At 40.1% G+C, this 18,203-nt stretch overlaps 1 protein-coding gene across 1 annotated transcript in view; it reads left to right on the top strand.

Moving 5' to 3' along the window:
* prmt8a (protein arginine methyltransferase 8a) overlaps nt 1–18,203 on the top strand; it is a 30,781-nt gene that overhangs the window by 9,086 nt on the left and 3,492 nt on the right. The window contains exons 4-9 of the mRNA XM_086298010.1: nt 6,499–6,562; nt 7,979–8,121; nt 9,226–9,313; nt 10,522–10,637; nt 14,262–14,412; nt 18,069–18,190. Of these exons, the coding sequence (XP_086154136.1) occupies nt 6,499–6,562; nt 7,979–8,121; nt 9,226–9,313; nt 10,522–10,637; nt 14,262–14,412; nt 18,069–18,190 (684 nt within the window). The remainder of the gene's footprint in view (nt 1–6,498; nt 6,563–7,978; nt 8,122–9,225; nt 9,314–10,521; nt 10,638–14,261; nt 14,413–18,068; nt 18,191–18,203) is intronic.

The raw sequence follows: 18,203 nt of genomic DNA, 5'->3' as shown, positions 1-18,203 counted from the left end.
TTCCATGCCAGTACAGGGTCAACTAACACCACACTGTAAAATGACTCTGTCTTACATGCGTAACTGTGAGTTAAGTAAAAATAGGCAAGTACAAGGAAAATATACTTTAAGTATAAAATAAAAAAAGCTGGTCATACTATTGAATAGTGCAGCACTTACAGATTACAAGTGCTACACTATTATCTCTTATAGCATTATATTATTATTAGTAACAATTTGATGTAAAAATGGGGTTTTATTAATTTATTTGGTTTAATGGGTTGATTTAATAAATGGTTGGAAAATTCTCTGAAAATACTGAGAAATGCCATCAAAAAATCTCTGAACTAATATAAGTTTTTGCGTGAAAGTTAGAAGGTGCTTCATGGCGTGAAAGGAAGCACTGTATGAATGTACCCTACAGTAGAAAATTCTTTAAGTGTTCAGAATAGGAAGGAGCTGGGTGAGTAGCTGCCCATCTACAACCTATTTGTTTAAAAAATGTACATTTACATTTTTTACATTTATAATTTTTGTATAAAAAGTCAAATTTTTAATGTAACAAATTACTTAAACTGTAAGATAAATAAAGTAAACAAAAAAAGCTGTACAACTTACCTCTGAGAGTTAGTAGAGAACATGCACTTATTTGCACTGAACAAAAATAAGTGCCTCGTTTTTGTGGCTACCTTATCCACAAGACCCCCAGCCTGACCGGCTGCTTTGTGACACAGAGCACCCAGGGTTCATTAAAGGGTCTTCTGTGTGACTATAACCAGATGGGTCGGTTGCAGCATGCAGCAGCAGTATGCTGCACAAAAACACTAAGCAAATGGGACACAGTGTTCAAAGGTGAAAATCTATACTCTCAGATTCCCAGTGCTGTAAGAGCCTAGTATTGATTAATGTATTCTGCTGAATTATGTCCATATTTTATTTGAGAGAAGCCTTAGTGTAGTTTGATGAGCTTTATTATGTTATAACGATGATATCAGTGGCAACTCAATAAATCAGCTCTGAGGCAGAAGAGAACGTACAAAATATGCCAAGACCAGCTATCCAACTATTTTGGCCTCACTGGTTGAGCGCTGTCTTCACTCCTGCTTTCAGGATGCATTATGTCAACTGGACACCTACTTCATTCTCTGCTCCAGTGAGTCAGTAAGGACCTTTCATCTCACCCCCTTGATCAGATCATCTTCCACCATCGACTAAGCATCCATGATACGCAGTTATATCTAAGCACTAAACCCTCTGGTTAGTTCCCTGCTTTGTCCCCTATCAGCAGTCTAAAACTATTTAACCAATTCTCTCAAATAGAACAAAATAAAATTGAAGCCTTGGTTGTGGCTCCTACGTCACTGCTTTCAAAGCTGTCTGATTTGGGCCTTAATTTTGAGTCTTCACAACGTGGGTGTCATTCTGGACTCCATTCTTTCATTTTCATCTTATATTAAACCTATCTCTAAATCTGCCATCTACCACATCAAGAACATCTCCAGACAACATCTTATACCCTTAAACTCAGCAACAGAAATTCTCATTCAGCAGCTGGAACTCTTATTTATGCTTTTATCACCTCTGACATGGACTGCTACGGTAGTGTTCTGTTTGGGTTGCAAACAAAGCCCTGCGCACGCACACACACACACACCTGCAGTATGTTGCATGTATGTATGTATCAATCAATCAATCAATCAATCAATCAATCAATCAAGGCTTTATTCGCCACGTGCAGGTTGCCCTGCAGTGAAATACACACACAACACAGACATCACATGGGGATACAGGTCGGAGATCGGTAGCGTTACTGAAAACAAACACTGAACTATACACTACAATGGGAAAGTACAAGAGGAAAAAAAGAGACCTCTACTCATGCTGGGCTCCTGGGAGGACAGCATGAGAACAGGAAACAAAAAAACTCCTCTGCACAAAAAAGCACATAAATGTCCACAGCACAACATTATGGAACACATGACCAGCCACAGAGTCGGGTGGGGGGTGAGGAGTAATCCGAAGCAAACACAGCAGCCATCCTGCCCAGCGCTACCATTCCAGCGCGGGCTCAGACCCGCCGTGTTCCCAGGAGGGAACAAGCATCGAAGGAAAGGGAGGGGGGATGAGTGTGTGCATATTAGTGTATATGTATTAGAGATGGACCGATCTGATATTACGTATCGGTATCGGTCTGATACTGACCTAAATTACTGGATCGGATATCGGAGAAAAATAAAAAAATGTAATCCGATCCATTAAATATCACGAAAGCACCTCACAAAACTTGCAACACGCCGTAACTCGCCTCAGAACGTTAGCACGTCGGAGCAGTATGCATCACGTGATAGAGCGGCTGTGGCATGCGGGACCTGTCGGTGGTCTGGATAGCATGTGGAGCTTCGCTAGCAACCTGGCATTTCATCTCCGACAAAGTTATCCCCGAGAGAAGTAAAGCAAGTGTGTAAGTCCATCTCTGAATGTTTGTAAAGCATTCCTGCGTTAAGCTTAACAAGCGACTGCCTCTCGCTCTCCGGCTGCTACTTCAATCATGAAACTGCTTAAATGATCAGCTGATCGGCTTTTCTGTCGCGAGTCCGTCTGTCTCGTTTGTTTTTGGCCCACTTTGCACCAGAAAGAGGAAACCAGCGGCTGAACAACAGCAGCACGTTTAAGCTTGATCAGCTGTTGTTAGAATGTATTTATTATTACTTTCTACACCAGGATCTTTTTCTACGCAGCTGACGCTGGTAACTGTGCAGGGGCGGATCTAGCAAAGTTTAGCCAGGGGGGGCGATAGGGCATGAACAGGGAAAAGGGGGCACAAAGACATACTTTTCTTTCTTATTCTCATTTAAAATGTCTAGCTTTTAATAAATAATTATCTGACACCCAAAGTTTTAATTTGATGTAAAATGAATAGAAGTCATTTACTGTATATAGTGACTATTAAGTCTAATATATACACCCTAGTAAGCTATAGTACTTTTTCCTTTGGGAAGGTACCATCTGTGCAGTCTGCAATTTTGTTGAAGAAAGATGTTGAATCTATTTAATATTTCTTGAAAAATAATTGATTTCTGTGCATTTTTTTCACACTTCATCAAATTAAGGTTGATTACGTCGATTAAGCATCATGAGGTGGAGCGTGAGGGGTGGTTCCCTATTTTTTATTTATTTATTTTTGTTGTTGCTGGGAGTTGGAACCCTATTAGTTAGGTTTCTTAATATTTACGCTAAGTACTCTTTAAAATACCAGAATAGTGAGGATGGTATAGGTTTAAGTTTATTAGATTGATCAGTATTGCTGAACTATGAAATATTTTTTTTGTATACAGGTATAACAGAATAGCTTTAGTGTAGTTGTTGTTTTAAACTTGAGTATGAACTTGCAGACTTGCAAAATGCAGCAAGATATTTAAAAAACAGTTTTGTTGATTAAAAAACACTATATCGGATTCATATCGGTATCGGCAGATATCCAAATTTATGATATCGGTATCGGTATCGGACATAAAAAAGTGGTATCGTGCCATCTCTAATATGTATGTGTGTGTGTGTCCATAGTTCAGCTGAGACAGTGTCCTTCGCCCTGCCAGGCTAAGTAAAGTCTTCCAGCCAACCCAGGTGGCCTTGCATGGAATGGGAAGGAACAGACTAAACACAGTCGTTATCAGGGTGTTTTGTTGGGCTCCAGCCTTGCGACCGCAGCTGGCGCCGAAAGGGTATCCGCATGAAGTGATGGTACTTTTTACTTTAGTGCGAACAACTCATATGAATTTCAAAGCTGTTCTAACAGTCCAACACTGGTCTCTCAATCTCCCGTTCGAGAGCCGTGAGCTTCTCCATGATGTTATTAAACTTGCGCTCTGCGATGTTGTCATTCTTGTGCTCAAAGAGCCGATTCTGAGAACTCACGACCACAGTGAGCTGCTCCAAGATGTCATCCAATTTGCGCTCAGAGGTCTTATTCTGAGTATCCACAGCAGCCGTCAGCCTCTCCAAGATCTTATCCGTGCTGCACTCAATGAGCCCATTTTGAGAAACTCACGCCTCTTCCCATCGTTTCAATCCCAGCGGGCAGCCTTGTGGGGGTTTGAACAGCCGGTTCTGCTTTCTTAATTCTTCGATAAGTCAGGGCCAAGCCAGCTCCAATCAGCCAGAACCCTGTTATCATGGTTCTGAATAGGTAGATATCTTCAGCACTCAGGCTCACCCAAGCCCAAACTTCTCGTTGAGAAAGGGGTGTCAATTGCATTTAGGGACCAGTTGATCAAATCCATAATTCCTCTTTTAGGTTTTAGAGAACAGACTGTGAGAGAGTGTTCCAGGGAAAAGTAATACAAAAAACACGAGACTAGACAAGGACATAAGAGGCTAAGCAGGGAAGCTAAGGGAGAGGAGGAGGAGGAAAGTGCGACCACCTTCGTCAAGAGCAGAAAAAGAAAGAAAAATGTATCACCCCCAGTTTTATGCACTGGTTCCCGGTTAAGTGTTTCCTAAAAAATTCTCACCTACCAACCCATTCACTGCTCCACAGGACCTACTGGACTTTCTACCTTACACCTCATCTTGAACTCTGTGTTCCTCAGTGAAATACTTTCCATGCCCCATACAGGACTGCAGTCCTTTGGACACACATCCATAGTTGATTTTGTTGTTGTTATTGTTATTAGTATTACAGAGACTAGGTTAACAACTCTTTCAGGTTTAGTGACCAGGTTAAATTTAACCAGGTTAAAGCAGGTGAAAGCCTTCAGGGTTTTATTCTGTTTTATTTAGGAGTCGAATGCGCAGCATCAGCTTAGAGATACTAAACAAGGATGACCTTGTTTTTACCCCAGACAGCTTTATGGATGGTTACACTGTTACACAGACATTTCTGCCTGTAGCAATGATTCAAATTTCAGTCTCAATTCTGTATTTGTTTTTAATCTCAACTCACATGGTGAAATGTGATTATCAAGTATAGCAATGTCAGTGTGACCAAAGTCACTGTCAGTGTCTGTAAGTGTCAGACAATATTCTAAAGTTTAAAAAGAAAAAAGTGTCCTTGTGTGTGATCAAATTTTGATCAGCTATTAGCTGTGGTGGACACATATAATAATCCTAGACAATTCACTGCTTTGTTGTGGAACAAACTGCTTGTCTACACGAACTTGTGCCATCTTGCAACAGTGCATCAAGAGGTTGGGCTTTCTTGTTACATTATGAAACTCTATGAACAGTTCCACCAAATCCAAAAAGGTTGGAATGGTCATTTTTAAATGATAGATTAAGATGTTTCAGTTATATTCTTTGATTATTGTAATTCGTGGGTTTTGGTTGTGCTTGTGTTATATTTTTAGTGCTAGGATTTTGGCTTTCTCGTGTCCCTCGTCTTGTCACACTTGTCTTCGTGTTCCCTCTGTCTTTCCAGTCAGTCGTGTCTCCGTCTCAGTGTCAAGTCTGCGTCTCTGTGTTATACTTCCTGTTTTACTTTGACAGTCTGTGTCCTTTGTCAATTATTCTGCTTTGCTTCCTTTGTCTCGTTAGGTCTGATTACTCCCAGCTGTGCTGCCCTTTGTCGCGTCGTACCCTCACAGTGCTGTGTTTTTCCAAGTTTACAGTTCCTGGTTTGTTTTCTTGTTTCCAATTTCTAGTTTAGTTTTGTATTTAATGTTAGTTTTTTCCAGTAATAAAAGGTGCTGCTTTCAGTTAAATTCGCGTGTGTGAGACTAAATAAAGTGTGCTAAGTGTTTGTTTACACTCTGGAAATATGTCCCGCACAAAAATTAGCACAACTTTAACAAGTTACATTTGGAAAATGCTGCTAAAGTACAATTTTAAAAATATCACACAAAATGACATATTGTAACAACCTTTATTATTGTGGTATAGCACAGCCAGTGTGTGTGAGTAAAGTGGCAGCCGTTACATGCTGCTCATGTGTCTGTTCAGAGAGACCTCACCATTGTAACGGGCTGGCACCGGCGACTACCGATCTCCGTGCATGTATGTAGAGCCGTGGAGACCTGGCTTGTATGGTCTTATGTTGCTAACAACAAATAAAGATCTGTTGTTCGATTTAACTGACTGGCTTCGAGTTATCTGGCTAACCTCTACAAATGCTGGACCTGCTATCTGCTCCTTCCTCGCCAGACTGCTGTTACAGTATCAGTCGCAAGGATGAAACTGAAGCTTTTTGGTTTTATGCTTTGATTTATTGTTGTTGCCAATATGTAATATATCTGTATTTGCATGACTAAACGGATTCAAGAGTTTCATAAATTTTTTGTTAGAAGTTTGTTATTTATTTTCTATCTACTTTTGTAATTTATCATGGAGTATGCATGTAACGTTTCCAGTTTCTGCAACAGCAACGTAACATGCGGTAGTTTGGCTCCAGGGCTTCCCAGGCAACATCAGTAGGGCAGTAATATTTAAAATCACCTGCATTATAAGTGAAGTCATGTTATTGTGAGTACAGGCAAAGTGTCTGTGAAATTCTTCACTTAAATAGCTTTTCTTTTTTTCTGCCAGATTGAGTGTTCCAGTATATCGGAGTACTCCGAGAGGATCATCAAGTCCAACCACCTTGACAGCGGTAAGAGCTGCAGCTGTTCCTCGTCTCACAATTCTGATGACACATGCACTCCATCGTCAGTGAAGAGAGCAGTAAAGTAGGTTAAAGTCATGATAGTGAATGAAGATAAAAGAGGGAGGAGTGGCAGAAGAGAACAAGAAGAGATGTGATAGCCCACAACAACAACAACAACAAAAAGGCGCTCGCTCACCCAGGAAACACACAGTCGCAGAAAGAGAGAGAGAGAGGGAGAGAGCGTCACCCTGTAACCATGGTAACCGTAACGCTGCCGCCTGGAACAACAGAACAAACAAAACCCAAACAGTCCTGACCCGCGACAATATGAAACGGGAAAATACCGCCGTGTAATCCATTTATTTCAACAAAGTAACTGTATTCTGAATACCACCTTTTTAAACGGTAACTGTAACGGAATACAGTTACTCATATTTTGTATTTTAAATACATAACGGCGGTACATGTATTCCGTTACTCCCCAACACTGCCTGTGGCCATGGAAGTGATTGGAACACCTGAATTCAATGATTTGAATAGATGAGTGAATAGAGTGTAATTACACTGCATGTACCAATAGGCTAGGTTAAATATTGTATGATGAATAATAATAACGATGAGTATGTTTAAAACATTCCTTCATCATTGTTCTTTACACTGACTCATTTGTATTCATTAGCAGAAATATGCTTCCATCCTGTGTAACTTCAAAGTGTATGTTATGATCAGAGCACCTGCTGTGCGTCAAATTTCCTGCCAAGCCCCTGACTCTGCACCTACCAGATAATGGAGCTATAAACCACCCTGTCAGCAAATGCCCCGTTTATTTCTAAACCTATGAATAACAAGTATCCTTAAGTATCCGAAGAAAAGAGTTATCGGTATGTTTACTGAGTTCTGGAAAGCAAATAAGCAATCAGCAGTTGGAGTAACAGGGTTGACGTGTCATTGTGAAGACATCTGTATAATCAGGGAAACTCTTCAGTCACTTCTTTCCAAAGCAGAACAAATAAAGCTGAAGTCAGCTAATCTCAGGCAGGGCGAAGATCGACTCCTCCACCGCAGTCCCCAGCTGGTTTCATTTTCATAACAACACAATGGTTGCTGTGTTAGCCTACAAAGCATGAACAGGTGTGTCACCACTCACAGTTTCTTTTCTAAAATTACTAGTAATAAACTACGTTTTTGTTGGAAGTGGTTTAACAGATGGTGCAGTTATTCCTTCACCCAGCAAAATAATAAGAATAATTTTAATAATAATAAAAGTAACAAACAACTAATAATACAACTTTCATACGTCCCCTAAAATATACTTTACCTTATACTTTTTAGCCCCCAGAATTCCCACATGTTATTGTAAAGACTTAAAGATTCATTTAAACTTTATTATATTACGGTTTTAAAATGTTTTGTGTGTTTCAGTTATCACCATTTTCAAAGGCAAGGTTGAGGAAGTGGAGCTTCCTGTTGAAAAAGTTGACATCATCATATCTGAATGGATGGGCTACTGCCTCTTCTATGAATCCATGCTCAACACTGTCATCTTTGCCAGAGACAAGTGGCTGGTAAGGCGTCTGGATTGTGTGCGTTTGTGTATCCTACAACAACACAAGTCACCAAGATACCTGATACGCTTATGAAGAACACGTAGGCAGATGGAGTTAAATAAACACGAGCTGTTGATCATTGAAGAAAATATCAGCAGCACAACAGGGAGTATTAACAGATGATCTGGAAAGGAGAAGATTAGGGACACAGGTGAAAACAATCGTGAAGTCAGGGGGAGACAGACAGGAAGCTCACATAAGACGCTTCAAAGTAAAATGTTTTATTAGCGAGGGAGACACGAATACTAACGCTAAACAAGAGGCAAGTAAACAAAAGGGACCGAGGCATCAATACAGTCTGAGACGGAGGGAGGTGTGACAGAAACAGAAGCAAGACAAAGCATAAGAAAACTAAAACTCACGACTAGAAGCCGCAAAGTAAATCAGCAAGAGACAACAATGTAATCAGAACTTTGAAAGTCAAAGCACGAATCTAAAAAAATACAATAAACACAAAACTCTCAACTTTACACAGAGGAACAACAGAAGAACCTCAGAAACTACGAAATTCAAACCAAGCAACCACCACCGACACAAAATGTTTAAAGTAATAAAACACAGAAAGTATAAAGCTGGAATTATAATATTCTCAAATGTTAGGACAGTTGAACAGATTCAGGATTACATTTCTAATAACACTCACAGCTGTCTGCACTCGCTGTTAACAGATCTCGGCTGAAGTCCCGGGTTGATTCCATTGCACTGTTCAAATCACAACTAAAAACCCACTTATTCAATCTTGCCTTTCCATCTAGTTAATATTTCTTTTATGATTTTATATTATGCACTTTTATGCTCATTTAATTTCTTGTTTGCTCTGTACCTGTTGCTTTGGTCCTATTTCTATTATCTTCCTTCTATTCTCTATGTTACTTGTTAAGCACCTTGGCATACCCTTGGTTTTTAAGTGTGCTTTATAAATAAAGTTTATTATTATTATTATTATTTATTTATTTTTTAAAAAAAAGATCTACATGTTAGTTTTCAGTTAATTTTATTTTATTTTGGTCAAACGTTTTGCAGTTTCGATGCATTCCTAATTCATCTCTGGGTTTTTTCCAGAAACCTGGTGGATTAATGTTTCCTGACCGGGCCTCCCTGTATGTGGTGGCCATAGAGGACAGGCAGTACAAAGACTTCAAAATACACTGTAAGTGCAGTTTAATGCCAAAATCATGTTTTTGCCACTTACTTGTCCTGTACATAGCGTGGGTAACCAGAAATACGACTTGCTGGATGGATGCAGAAAGCACCATCAACACACCCACGTTCTGCTCTCCACTGTGGGCACACACACACAGCCTTTCCAGCTCTGCAAATAATTTTAAACTATTCCTGAGGTACAAGACTGGGCGCGATAATTGATATTATAAGTCAACAAGCCTCTCCATCTCTGTATGATCCCCTGTATAAACCCTGCAAGGAGCACTGTGGCCGATTTATTGCTGCTGGACATAAAGCAGCATAAAGTCTGCGTACAACCCAAAATGACAACACAATTGTCAGTAGGCCTCCTACTCACACTCCTCCATACATCTGGGAAATTATACAACCACAGTGCACCAGATAAAATCTAGCCAATCATATCATATTGGTCTTCTTATGTCTGGCTAGTTCAGTTAAGCTTGCTGTGGCTCTGAAGTGCTCTATGCACAAAGTCACGCTGAGACAAGTGTACATATTGACGGCAAACTTTTTCCAGTGGCACGGAGCCAAAGACGACCTTTATCTCAGTTGGAAGTGCCTTTCTGTAGCACTCCAGCATTCTAAGAGCATCCTGCAGTCATTAGTGCTTCTCTGGGCTGCAGAGTAAGTTAAGTGGGCAGCAGGAAATGCAAATACACAGCATTACAAAAGCCCCCGGGGGTTTGTGACCTGTTCATTATCACCAGTATTTCAGCGCGTTCAAGTAGTTCTTCCCTGCCTCTTGGGCCACAACAGAGATGTTTGCTCACACACTCTCTTAAGGTGCTTTGTGAATAATTTATGCACCAATTTCACTTGCGCAACGAGGATATTCAGGGAAAGAATGCTGCCTGTGTTCAAGGGGCTCGTGTTGACAATTCATCGCCATATACAATGTGACTTTCATCTGTCAAAATGAAAATCATTCCAAAATGTCAGGATATATCTCTCTAGGATCTTAGATGAGACTATTCTGGGACGAGCAAAGCCCCCAACCAGAGATTTTTATTTATTTATTTTTTCATATTCAGTCCAAATGTTTACATATCCTGTGGCTTTTGCCGGCTCTATAAACCAAATAGAAACTTGGAGCAAATATAACAGAAGAAAATATTAATTCTAAATATGTTTAGAATGTGATAACAAATCATTTTGTGACGCTGTATTTACCAGGGTGGGAGAACGTGTATGGCTTTGACATGACGTGTATCCGTAATGTGGCCATGAAGGAACCCCTGGTGGACGTAGTAGACCCCAAACAGGTGGTGACCAACTCCTGCCTGGTCAAGGTTAGTGAATCATATTTTGGCTCATGGGTAATGTTCACTGCCTGATCAGCCAATATGCAGCGCTGCCATTGCTGATTATTAACTGAAGCAACAATAAAAAGGGTTTAATGCCAATTCTGAGCTTCAGATTTCATTTCTTGCTCTGGAAATACAGTTTAGCAGTTCTGTTTGTGACATAATTAACCTGGTAAAACACACCAGGGTTGCACGTTAACTACTGATTAACTACCCAATGACATTGTTTGACTGGCAAACGTATTGTCTAACATACCGGGGCTGTTATGAGTGCCACCTCGATGTTCTGTCTGTGGCTCCCTCTGTGTTTATTTGCCTGATCACACTGCCATGCATGCCAATAGCAGTCTGTCTAGTCTCCCTGATTGTGCTCCTTGTCATAGTGACCTTCTTATCGCTGGCCTTGATTAGATGGCTCTGCCCTGTCTCACCTTTGTCCCGGTGGAATATTGTTGTGCGGTTATACCTTCATTTCAGTGTTGCCTCTTTCATGTTCCCCTTTTAGCTCATACTTTTGTCACCTTACAAGTCTTTCCTCACTGCTTTGAGTTCAGCTGTTTTCAGTCCTATTACCACGCAGGCATCCCATTTGCCCTTACAGACATTTGTGAAAGAAATAATTGCTCTGAAGAGGTCGGTGAATTTGAATGTGTTACTGTAATAGGATGCAATTGTTGCAACAATTTTAGTTTGTGAAATTATTGACAAAAGGAAGCATTTAGGAACCACAGCAACTCAGCCACAAAGAAAATTTGCAGAGATCGATGAGCGCTGAGGCACATGTTAACTAAAGAGCCACAGACCTCCTCAGGCATTAACATCAGCACAAAAACTGTGCTAGGAGCATCGTTCCATGGTTTCCATTGCCAAGGTGTAACATGTAGGTGGGCCAGTACTTTTGCCCATATAGCATATACTGTGATCGGAGAACTGTCTAGAGTCAAAGCTGCTATGGTCCCATAGCAACTATATGACTATGGCGAGTATCACAGAATTATAACGTATCACGGTGTTTTGAAATCTAAATGCTATGATTTTCAGCACTATCAGCACAATTTCTGCTTCCAGTCAAACTGACGATGTATTATAGAGCATTGCAGTGCACCCACTACAAGAGTGCAGTCTCCAGTATTGTTAAAATAAGCTGAGCTCAGAGAGCAGTGAAAGATGACAACTGCAAGTAGCAAAAAGAGTGACTCACTTAAAATAAAAAGAGTGAGATTTCTTTTCTGTGAAGGTTCTCAGTCATCCAGCTCATCCTAGTCTAAATAGCTTAGAAAGAAAAGCATCTGGATTTCTTTAAGTTTCCTTGAAGATGTTTCAACTCTCATCCGAGAAGCTTCTTCAGTTCTAAGAGCAATTGGTGTAGAGTCCCAGATTTAAGCCCTATGGAAGTGTCCCCCCAAGAGAGTCATGGACCCCTTAATGATCCTCTACCGGTCCGTGAGTCGTTTGGTACCGGGCCGCAAGAGTTGAGGCTCAGGTGTGAAATGTATGCTTTTCAGGGTTTTTATCGGTTTTCAGCGTTATTTTGTTACCGGTCCGTGAAAATATTGTCGGGAATAAACCGGTCCGTGGCGCAAATAAGGTTGGGGACCGCTGCTCTACCTAATCACATGAGCCAAGGTGTGAAAACAGGTGTGGGTCACAATCAGCCAAGGTTTTGGGTGAAGCCTAGCGCCACCCTATCATGTGACTTCCTGAGGTCAAATGGCCCAGGATGTGATTGGGCCTTATGGTGTCTGAAGGGATCTCAAAACTGGATTCCAGATGGCAGACAGTTGGTGTCGTAAGCCACCGCCTCTGTTCAAAGATGGACATGGATGGCTTCTTTCACTCCTCTTTCTTGAATGGATGGATCTGTCTTCTCTGTCCAAAATGTGAACATTGGCATCCTCGAAGGAGTGACCTTTGTCCTTTAGATGCAGGTGAACAACCGAGTCTTGTCCTGCTGACGTGGCTCTTCTGTGTTGTGCCATGCGTTTATAAGCATGTTAGTCTTTTTAATCAAAGCAAAGGTCTGTTCAATATTTCTTGTGCAAACTAGTTGTTCATATGAGTAGTTCCAGTAACTTAAATCACTGCAGCTTAGTTTTTTAGTTTCAGTTTTCCCCCTCTGTATAAGCTGACTTAGGCAGACAGCCCTTGAGATAAAAAGTGTGTGAGGCTGATGGGAATAGGGTTGTTTTGCCTCTGGGATTGTTTTTATATCAAGGCCTTACACCATTGATACCACACTGAAAAGAGTGGTATTAATGGTGTAAGGCCTTTTAAAGACATGCAAATCCATTCAAAGTCACTGTGTTGACTTTAAATGAATTACTGATTGACCTCATTAAAGTTGTATAACCGAGGAGTAGCACGTACAGGACCCCGTGTTATTAAACCTTGACTGAAAACTACTGTAACGATACTCGGGGAGCATCATTAGCAAGTATGATCGTGAAGAAAACAACCTGTATGATGGTGCTCTTAAAATGTTTATTTTGCCTTAGGAGTAATTGCTAGAGGATAAACATTGCAATGCAGTATATTGCTGTCTTAAACTTTGAAATGTGACTTTGAGAAGTTTATACTGCATGACCACAGTAAACATCTCGTAAATGTGTTTATGGGATTAATTATTTTTTAAAGGCAGCCGGGGAAATCTGATATTATTGTTGCAGTGTTTTATTGTCACCAAACATAAGGCTCATTCCTCTGCAGCAAATGTGGCATCTGGCACCAAAGCCATCAGTGAATATCTATTAGCACTGATGCCACGTGAAATGCCTTCATGTTTATGCTGTGGTAGCAGGTTTCAGGTAAGCTTTGCTATGTTGTGCAGTAATCATAGATAATTCTTTATGTTGACAGTAAACCAGAATCAGGAGGAACGTGCTCCACACTTAGCATGACTCACTGGGATGATATGGGAGACCTTGTAAAATTGATTGGAATCAGGGGACATTTATAGACTTGGGTTGTAGAGCCTTGCATGACATGCTCCCCAACACTTGGATCATGACAAGTATGGGCACAGCTCCTTCTTCTTGTCTATCCTACACAGCGGTTACTGGCTTCTACTTGTGGAGGTAAATGGACTGATTCTTATATAGCGCTTTTCTACTCTCACGGAGCACTCAAAGCGCTCTATACAACATGCCTCATTCACCCAATCTCACACATTCATATGGATGCATCGGAGAGCAAGTTGGGGTTAGTATCTTGCCCAAGGATATTTGACAAGCAGACTGTAGGAGCCAGGGATTGAACCACCGACCTTCTGATCAGTAGGTGACCTGCTCTACCTCCTGAGCTACAGCCACCCAAGTGGAAGCTTTCCTGTAGGCTCCATCTTAATGTTGGTCGTTTTTCTCCTCGCTGTATTGCAGATTAATTTTTTACAGCCTTTTAAAACTGGTAGGTTTAATTTCTTGTTGTGTGAATAAATAAAAGGTCCGGTGAAGGTAAGAGCAAAGCGCTCTATTAAAGAATTCATATACATTTCTAAAAGCACACTTCTGAGAATTTTCTTTGAATCACAGTGAAAGGGAGAACTTAATGTAATGACTCACATAAGAAACTTGTCATTTGTTTATGTAAAAATTTTTTTTTTTACTTTTACAGGAAGTGGACATCTACACAGTAAAACCTGAGGACCTGTCCTTCACATCATCTTTTTGCCTGCAGATCCAGAGGAATGACTACATCCACGCACTGGTCACTTACTTTAACATTGAATTTACTAAGTGTCACAAGAAGACAGGTTTTTCCACAGGTAAGATACCCAGCACTTCTGCTTACTTCATATTCTGTACAAGGCCTCTTCATCTATCTGTTTGTTTGCCAGTTTATGCACAGCTTCAGTAATCGAGCTGCATTATATCTATTAATGTGACAATTAAACTTTCTGGTCATCATCAAGACATAAAAATTTGAGAAAAATAGCCTTACAGCCACTAGCAGTCTGACTCCTGGCCCTCTGAATCTGAGGTCTGTAGAGCGAGAGATGTAGTGTTGTTTTTCTTTGCAATTTCTCTGAGCATTGCACAGTCTGACCTCGAGGTGAGTTTGCCTTGGTGTCCACTCCTGGGAAGATTTGCAGCTGTCCTGAATGTTTTCCACTTGTGAATAATCTTCCTCACTGTAGAATGAAAGATGTCTTCATTTTATTTATTTATCTGCTTTTTTTTTTTATTGAAAGGGCCTTATAACTCTACCAGGATTCATTGCTTTTGTCTTTCCTCCTGGGCACTGTGATAAAACACACACACATAATTATTACATATCAGAAACTTCTGATCATCTAAAGGTGATTACCAGCACCTGGTTGCTACTTTACCTTCTTAATTAGTGTGGAAACAGACTGCATAGAGTCCTGTGAAAAACGTGTTGCACCTTTGATAGACATGACCAGTGTTGGTCAAGTTACTTGAAAAAAGTAATCAGTAACTAATTACCAATTACTTCCCCAAAAAAGTAATCCCGTTACTTTACTGATTACTTATTTTCAAAAGTAATTAATTACTTAGTTACTTAGTTACTTTTTAAAAACACAATTTACAACCTGAAGAGGTGATAAAGCGATAGATCTTTCAGCCCAATTCTACTTTTTCTACATAATCCATCATACAAAATGTAATCAAATGGAAAAGTCTCTTTTTAAAACTTGTTTTATTAGTTTTAATCTTTTAACTTTATGCATCAAGCAAAAATGTAATTATCTGCAACATTCTCTGACTGGAAGAAATTAGTTTAACATTTAAACCTATTTTCTGCACATTCCAGCACATAAAATAAAATATATTTTTTTGTGTTTACACTCAGTCTTTCAAATAGATGCAAGTAAAACACAGCAGAAAATAAATAAAGTCAAAGACTCAGCGGTCCTGTTGCTCTATTTTCACCTGTAAAGCAGGAGTGGGGTAGGCGGAGGTTTACCCTGGTGCAGGTGTGCCGCGGTCAGTGGAAGAATCCGTGAGTTTCTCTGTGAGTTTCCCATTACGTCGTAGCTACTCGGTGCTTGTTGGAAGTTTAGGGATTTTTCGCTGTAAAAAGAAGTTTTCTTCCCACGCACAGCGGACACTAATGTTTTTGTCACTTTATATGGAATCAAACTCAAAGTAAGGTCAGTACTTCCACGCTTTAAACGCTGCACGCTCATACTCTCTCTGCACTCGATATATGATCCATTGTTGATCTGCACACAGCTGTTGTCACGAACGGCGCACTCGCTTACGTCACTGTCATGAGACATTCTCGCAAAAAAAATCACGGTTTTAGTAACGCAGTAACGCAGCGTTCCTACGGGAAAGTAACGGTAATCTAATTACCCTTTTTGCAATAGTAATCCCTTACTTTACTCGTTACCTGAAAAAAGTAATCAGATTACAGTAACGGGTTACATGTAACGCGTTACTGCCCATCTTTGGACATGACACATAATTAGAGACTAATCAGCAATTAATAGAGCACAGACATTATTTGGAGATAACCAGATAGAAACATCCAGTTATCTGCACCGTTTTTTCTTAAAAAAAACAAAAAAACAAATTAAATAAAGACAAATCTACATAAACAGATCTAAAACTATTTTCTAAAACTAGTCTCTTTTATTCCATTGAGAGAATTCTGAACTTTCTTTGGAGCAACAACCTCAAAAGGCCCGGTCTCCTTTTGTCTTGAGTGTGGAAACTAACAATAAACCCTGATAAGAAGACCATGGATTTCTACTGGTATTATGTGGCTACAGTTGCAAGAAGAATGGAATCACATCAGGGAAAACCTGCCTTTATGTTTAAAAAACCCAATCCCTTTCATAGTAGGACATACAAATAACACAAGTCACTTTCTGCAGTCTAAATTAGGAGTGATAGATTCAGAAGACCCCAGGTTAAAGAGTGTCCTGTTTCTGAAGCCCTGTGTTTCATCACAGTCCAATGAGAAAGCTGTATACTTTGCCCAGTGGGAAAGGCAAAAAACCACACTTCCTGTCAGGTTTTGTGTTCCTCATTGTGCTCACTTCTTTTCATAGATGGCAGACCAGTGCTTTCTCACCTTGCATGTTTGGAGGCCCCAATTTGTGTGAAATTAGGCCAATCCAAAGATTTGAGATTGTGGCATTCTAAGAGAATAACTGCAATTTTAAAACCTGTGTGTGACTGACCTCTGTTGGTGAAGGAGAACATTGAACTGAAATGTAAAGAGGAATAAACTGTCTTAATTGTTGGATTAATATATCTTTTGGCTCTTTTGGTTAAAAAAAATGTGTGTAAGCACAGGTCACCTTTAATTTGTCAAGTACACCATCATCAAGACCTTGTGACTTATACTCAAAGAGATGTATTGTTTCCTAACATTGGCTTTTTCTGCCAAAGCACAGTCCCGTCTATTGATTTTCTGTAAGTGTGTCTGCCAAGCAAAGTTTCCAGTGTCAAAACTTGGGCCTTTCCTCCTGAAAAGGTTAGACAGATTAAAAATTACACACAAAAGGCTAAAATGGGCCATCAGTCTTTCACGCGGCCGTGAAGGACAGTGTATCAGACACACACACAGACTGTCAGGTGAGGAGGAAAAGGTTAGGTCAGTACAAAAATACCATTTCATCTACTGCAGTTGCAGAATTAGATGAAACGGAATTAGTTTCTCAGTGCCTTTATTGAACTATGCCCTAAAAAAAAGACCCTGGCCTGCGTAGCAGTATGCTGATTGGCAGGCCCTTTTATCTATGGACTCACAAAGCACAGATCCACCAAGCTGCCACACAAAAACAACAAAAAGTCTAATTTATTTTAAGTGGTATTGACAGCAATGGTCAGAATCCTGGCCAATGCTCACATTGGTTTTGGGACAGGGATTTCAGGTTTTACATTCATGCAAACTATATGAGTGCAGATAAAGAAAGACTACAAAGACACAAAGTGAAATGGTAATGGAAGAAGTCTGACAAAAGTTTTAGTTGAGAGGCAAGAAATTTGTTATCTGCATTTTACTTCAGAGCTGTATTCTGGATCTCAGGTGAAGACACATGCCTTTTTTGCACTTAGTTAAATTCACATCAGGTACTTAGGCAGCTGTGTATCGGTAAAAAGTCTCATGATTAATTTCTTGTATGCTTGCATAGTATTCAGATCTTTGGAAACATTGTAAAAGGGATAACTATGTGCACAGCTGCATTGGGATGACTGATTGTTGTCTTCAGTCTGGGTTATTTAGTTGGTGTATTGCACAAATTAAACACCTGAGATATCTGCAGCTGTTCATTAAAGTCAGTAAATAGTAACAAGACTTTAATCCAGACATGTGGCAATAAACACCAACTAAAAGGTCTTTTTCCAAACTGCCAACTAGTCAACAGTTCCTATAAGTGATCAATGATTTGTTTATCATTACGAAAGTCATTAGTGACATAGTGTTTCTCTGTGTGTGTTGCAGCTCCAGATGCTCCATACACCCACTGGAAGCAGACAGTATTTTACCTGGAGGACTATTTAACAGTCCGAAGAGGAGAAGAGATCGTTGGCTCAATTGCTATGAAGCCCAATGAGAAAAATGTTGTAAGTACTGGTA

This window comes from Aulonocara sp. 'chitande type north' Nkhata Bay, linkage group LG7 (assembly GCF_057382095.1).
Source record: "Aulonocara sp. 'chitande type north' Nkhata Bay isolate Kocher_YH1m ecotype deep benthic linkage group LG7, A_spYH_male_GT1.1, whole genome shotgun sequence".
Classification (NCBI taxonomy): Eukaryota; Metazoa; Chordata; class Actinopteri; order Cichliformes; family Cichlidae; genus Aulonocara; species Aulonocara sp. 'chitande type north' Nkhata Bay.
The sequence above is the reverse complement of the archived record's forward strand: the minus strand, read 5'-3'. Positions and strand labels throughout refer to the sequence as shown.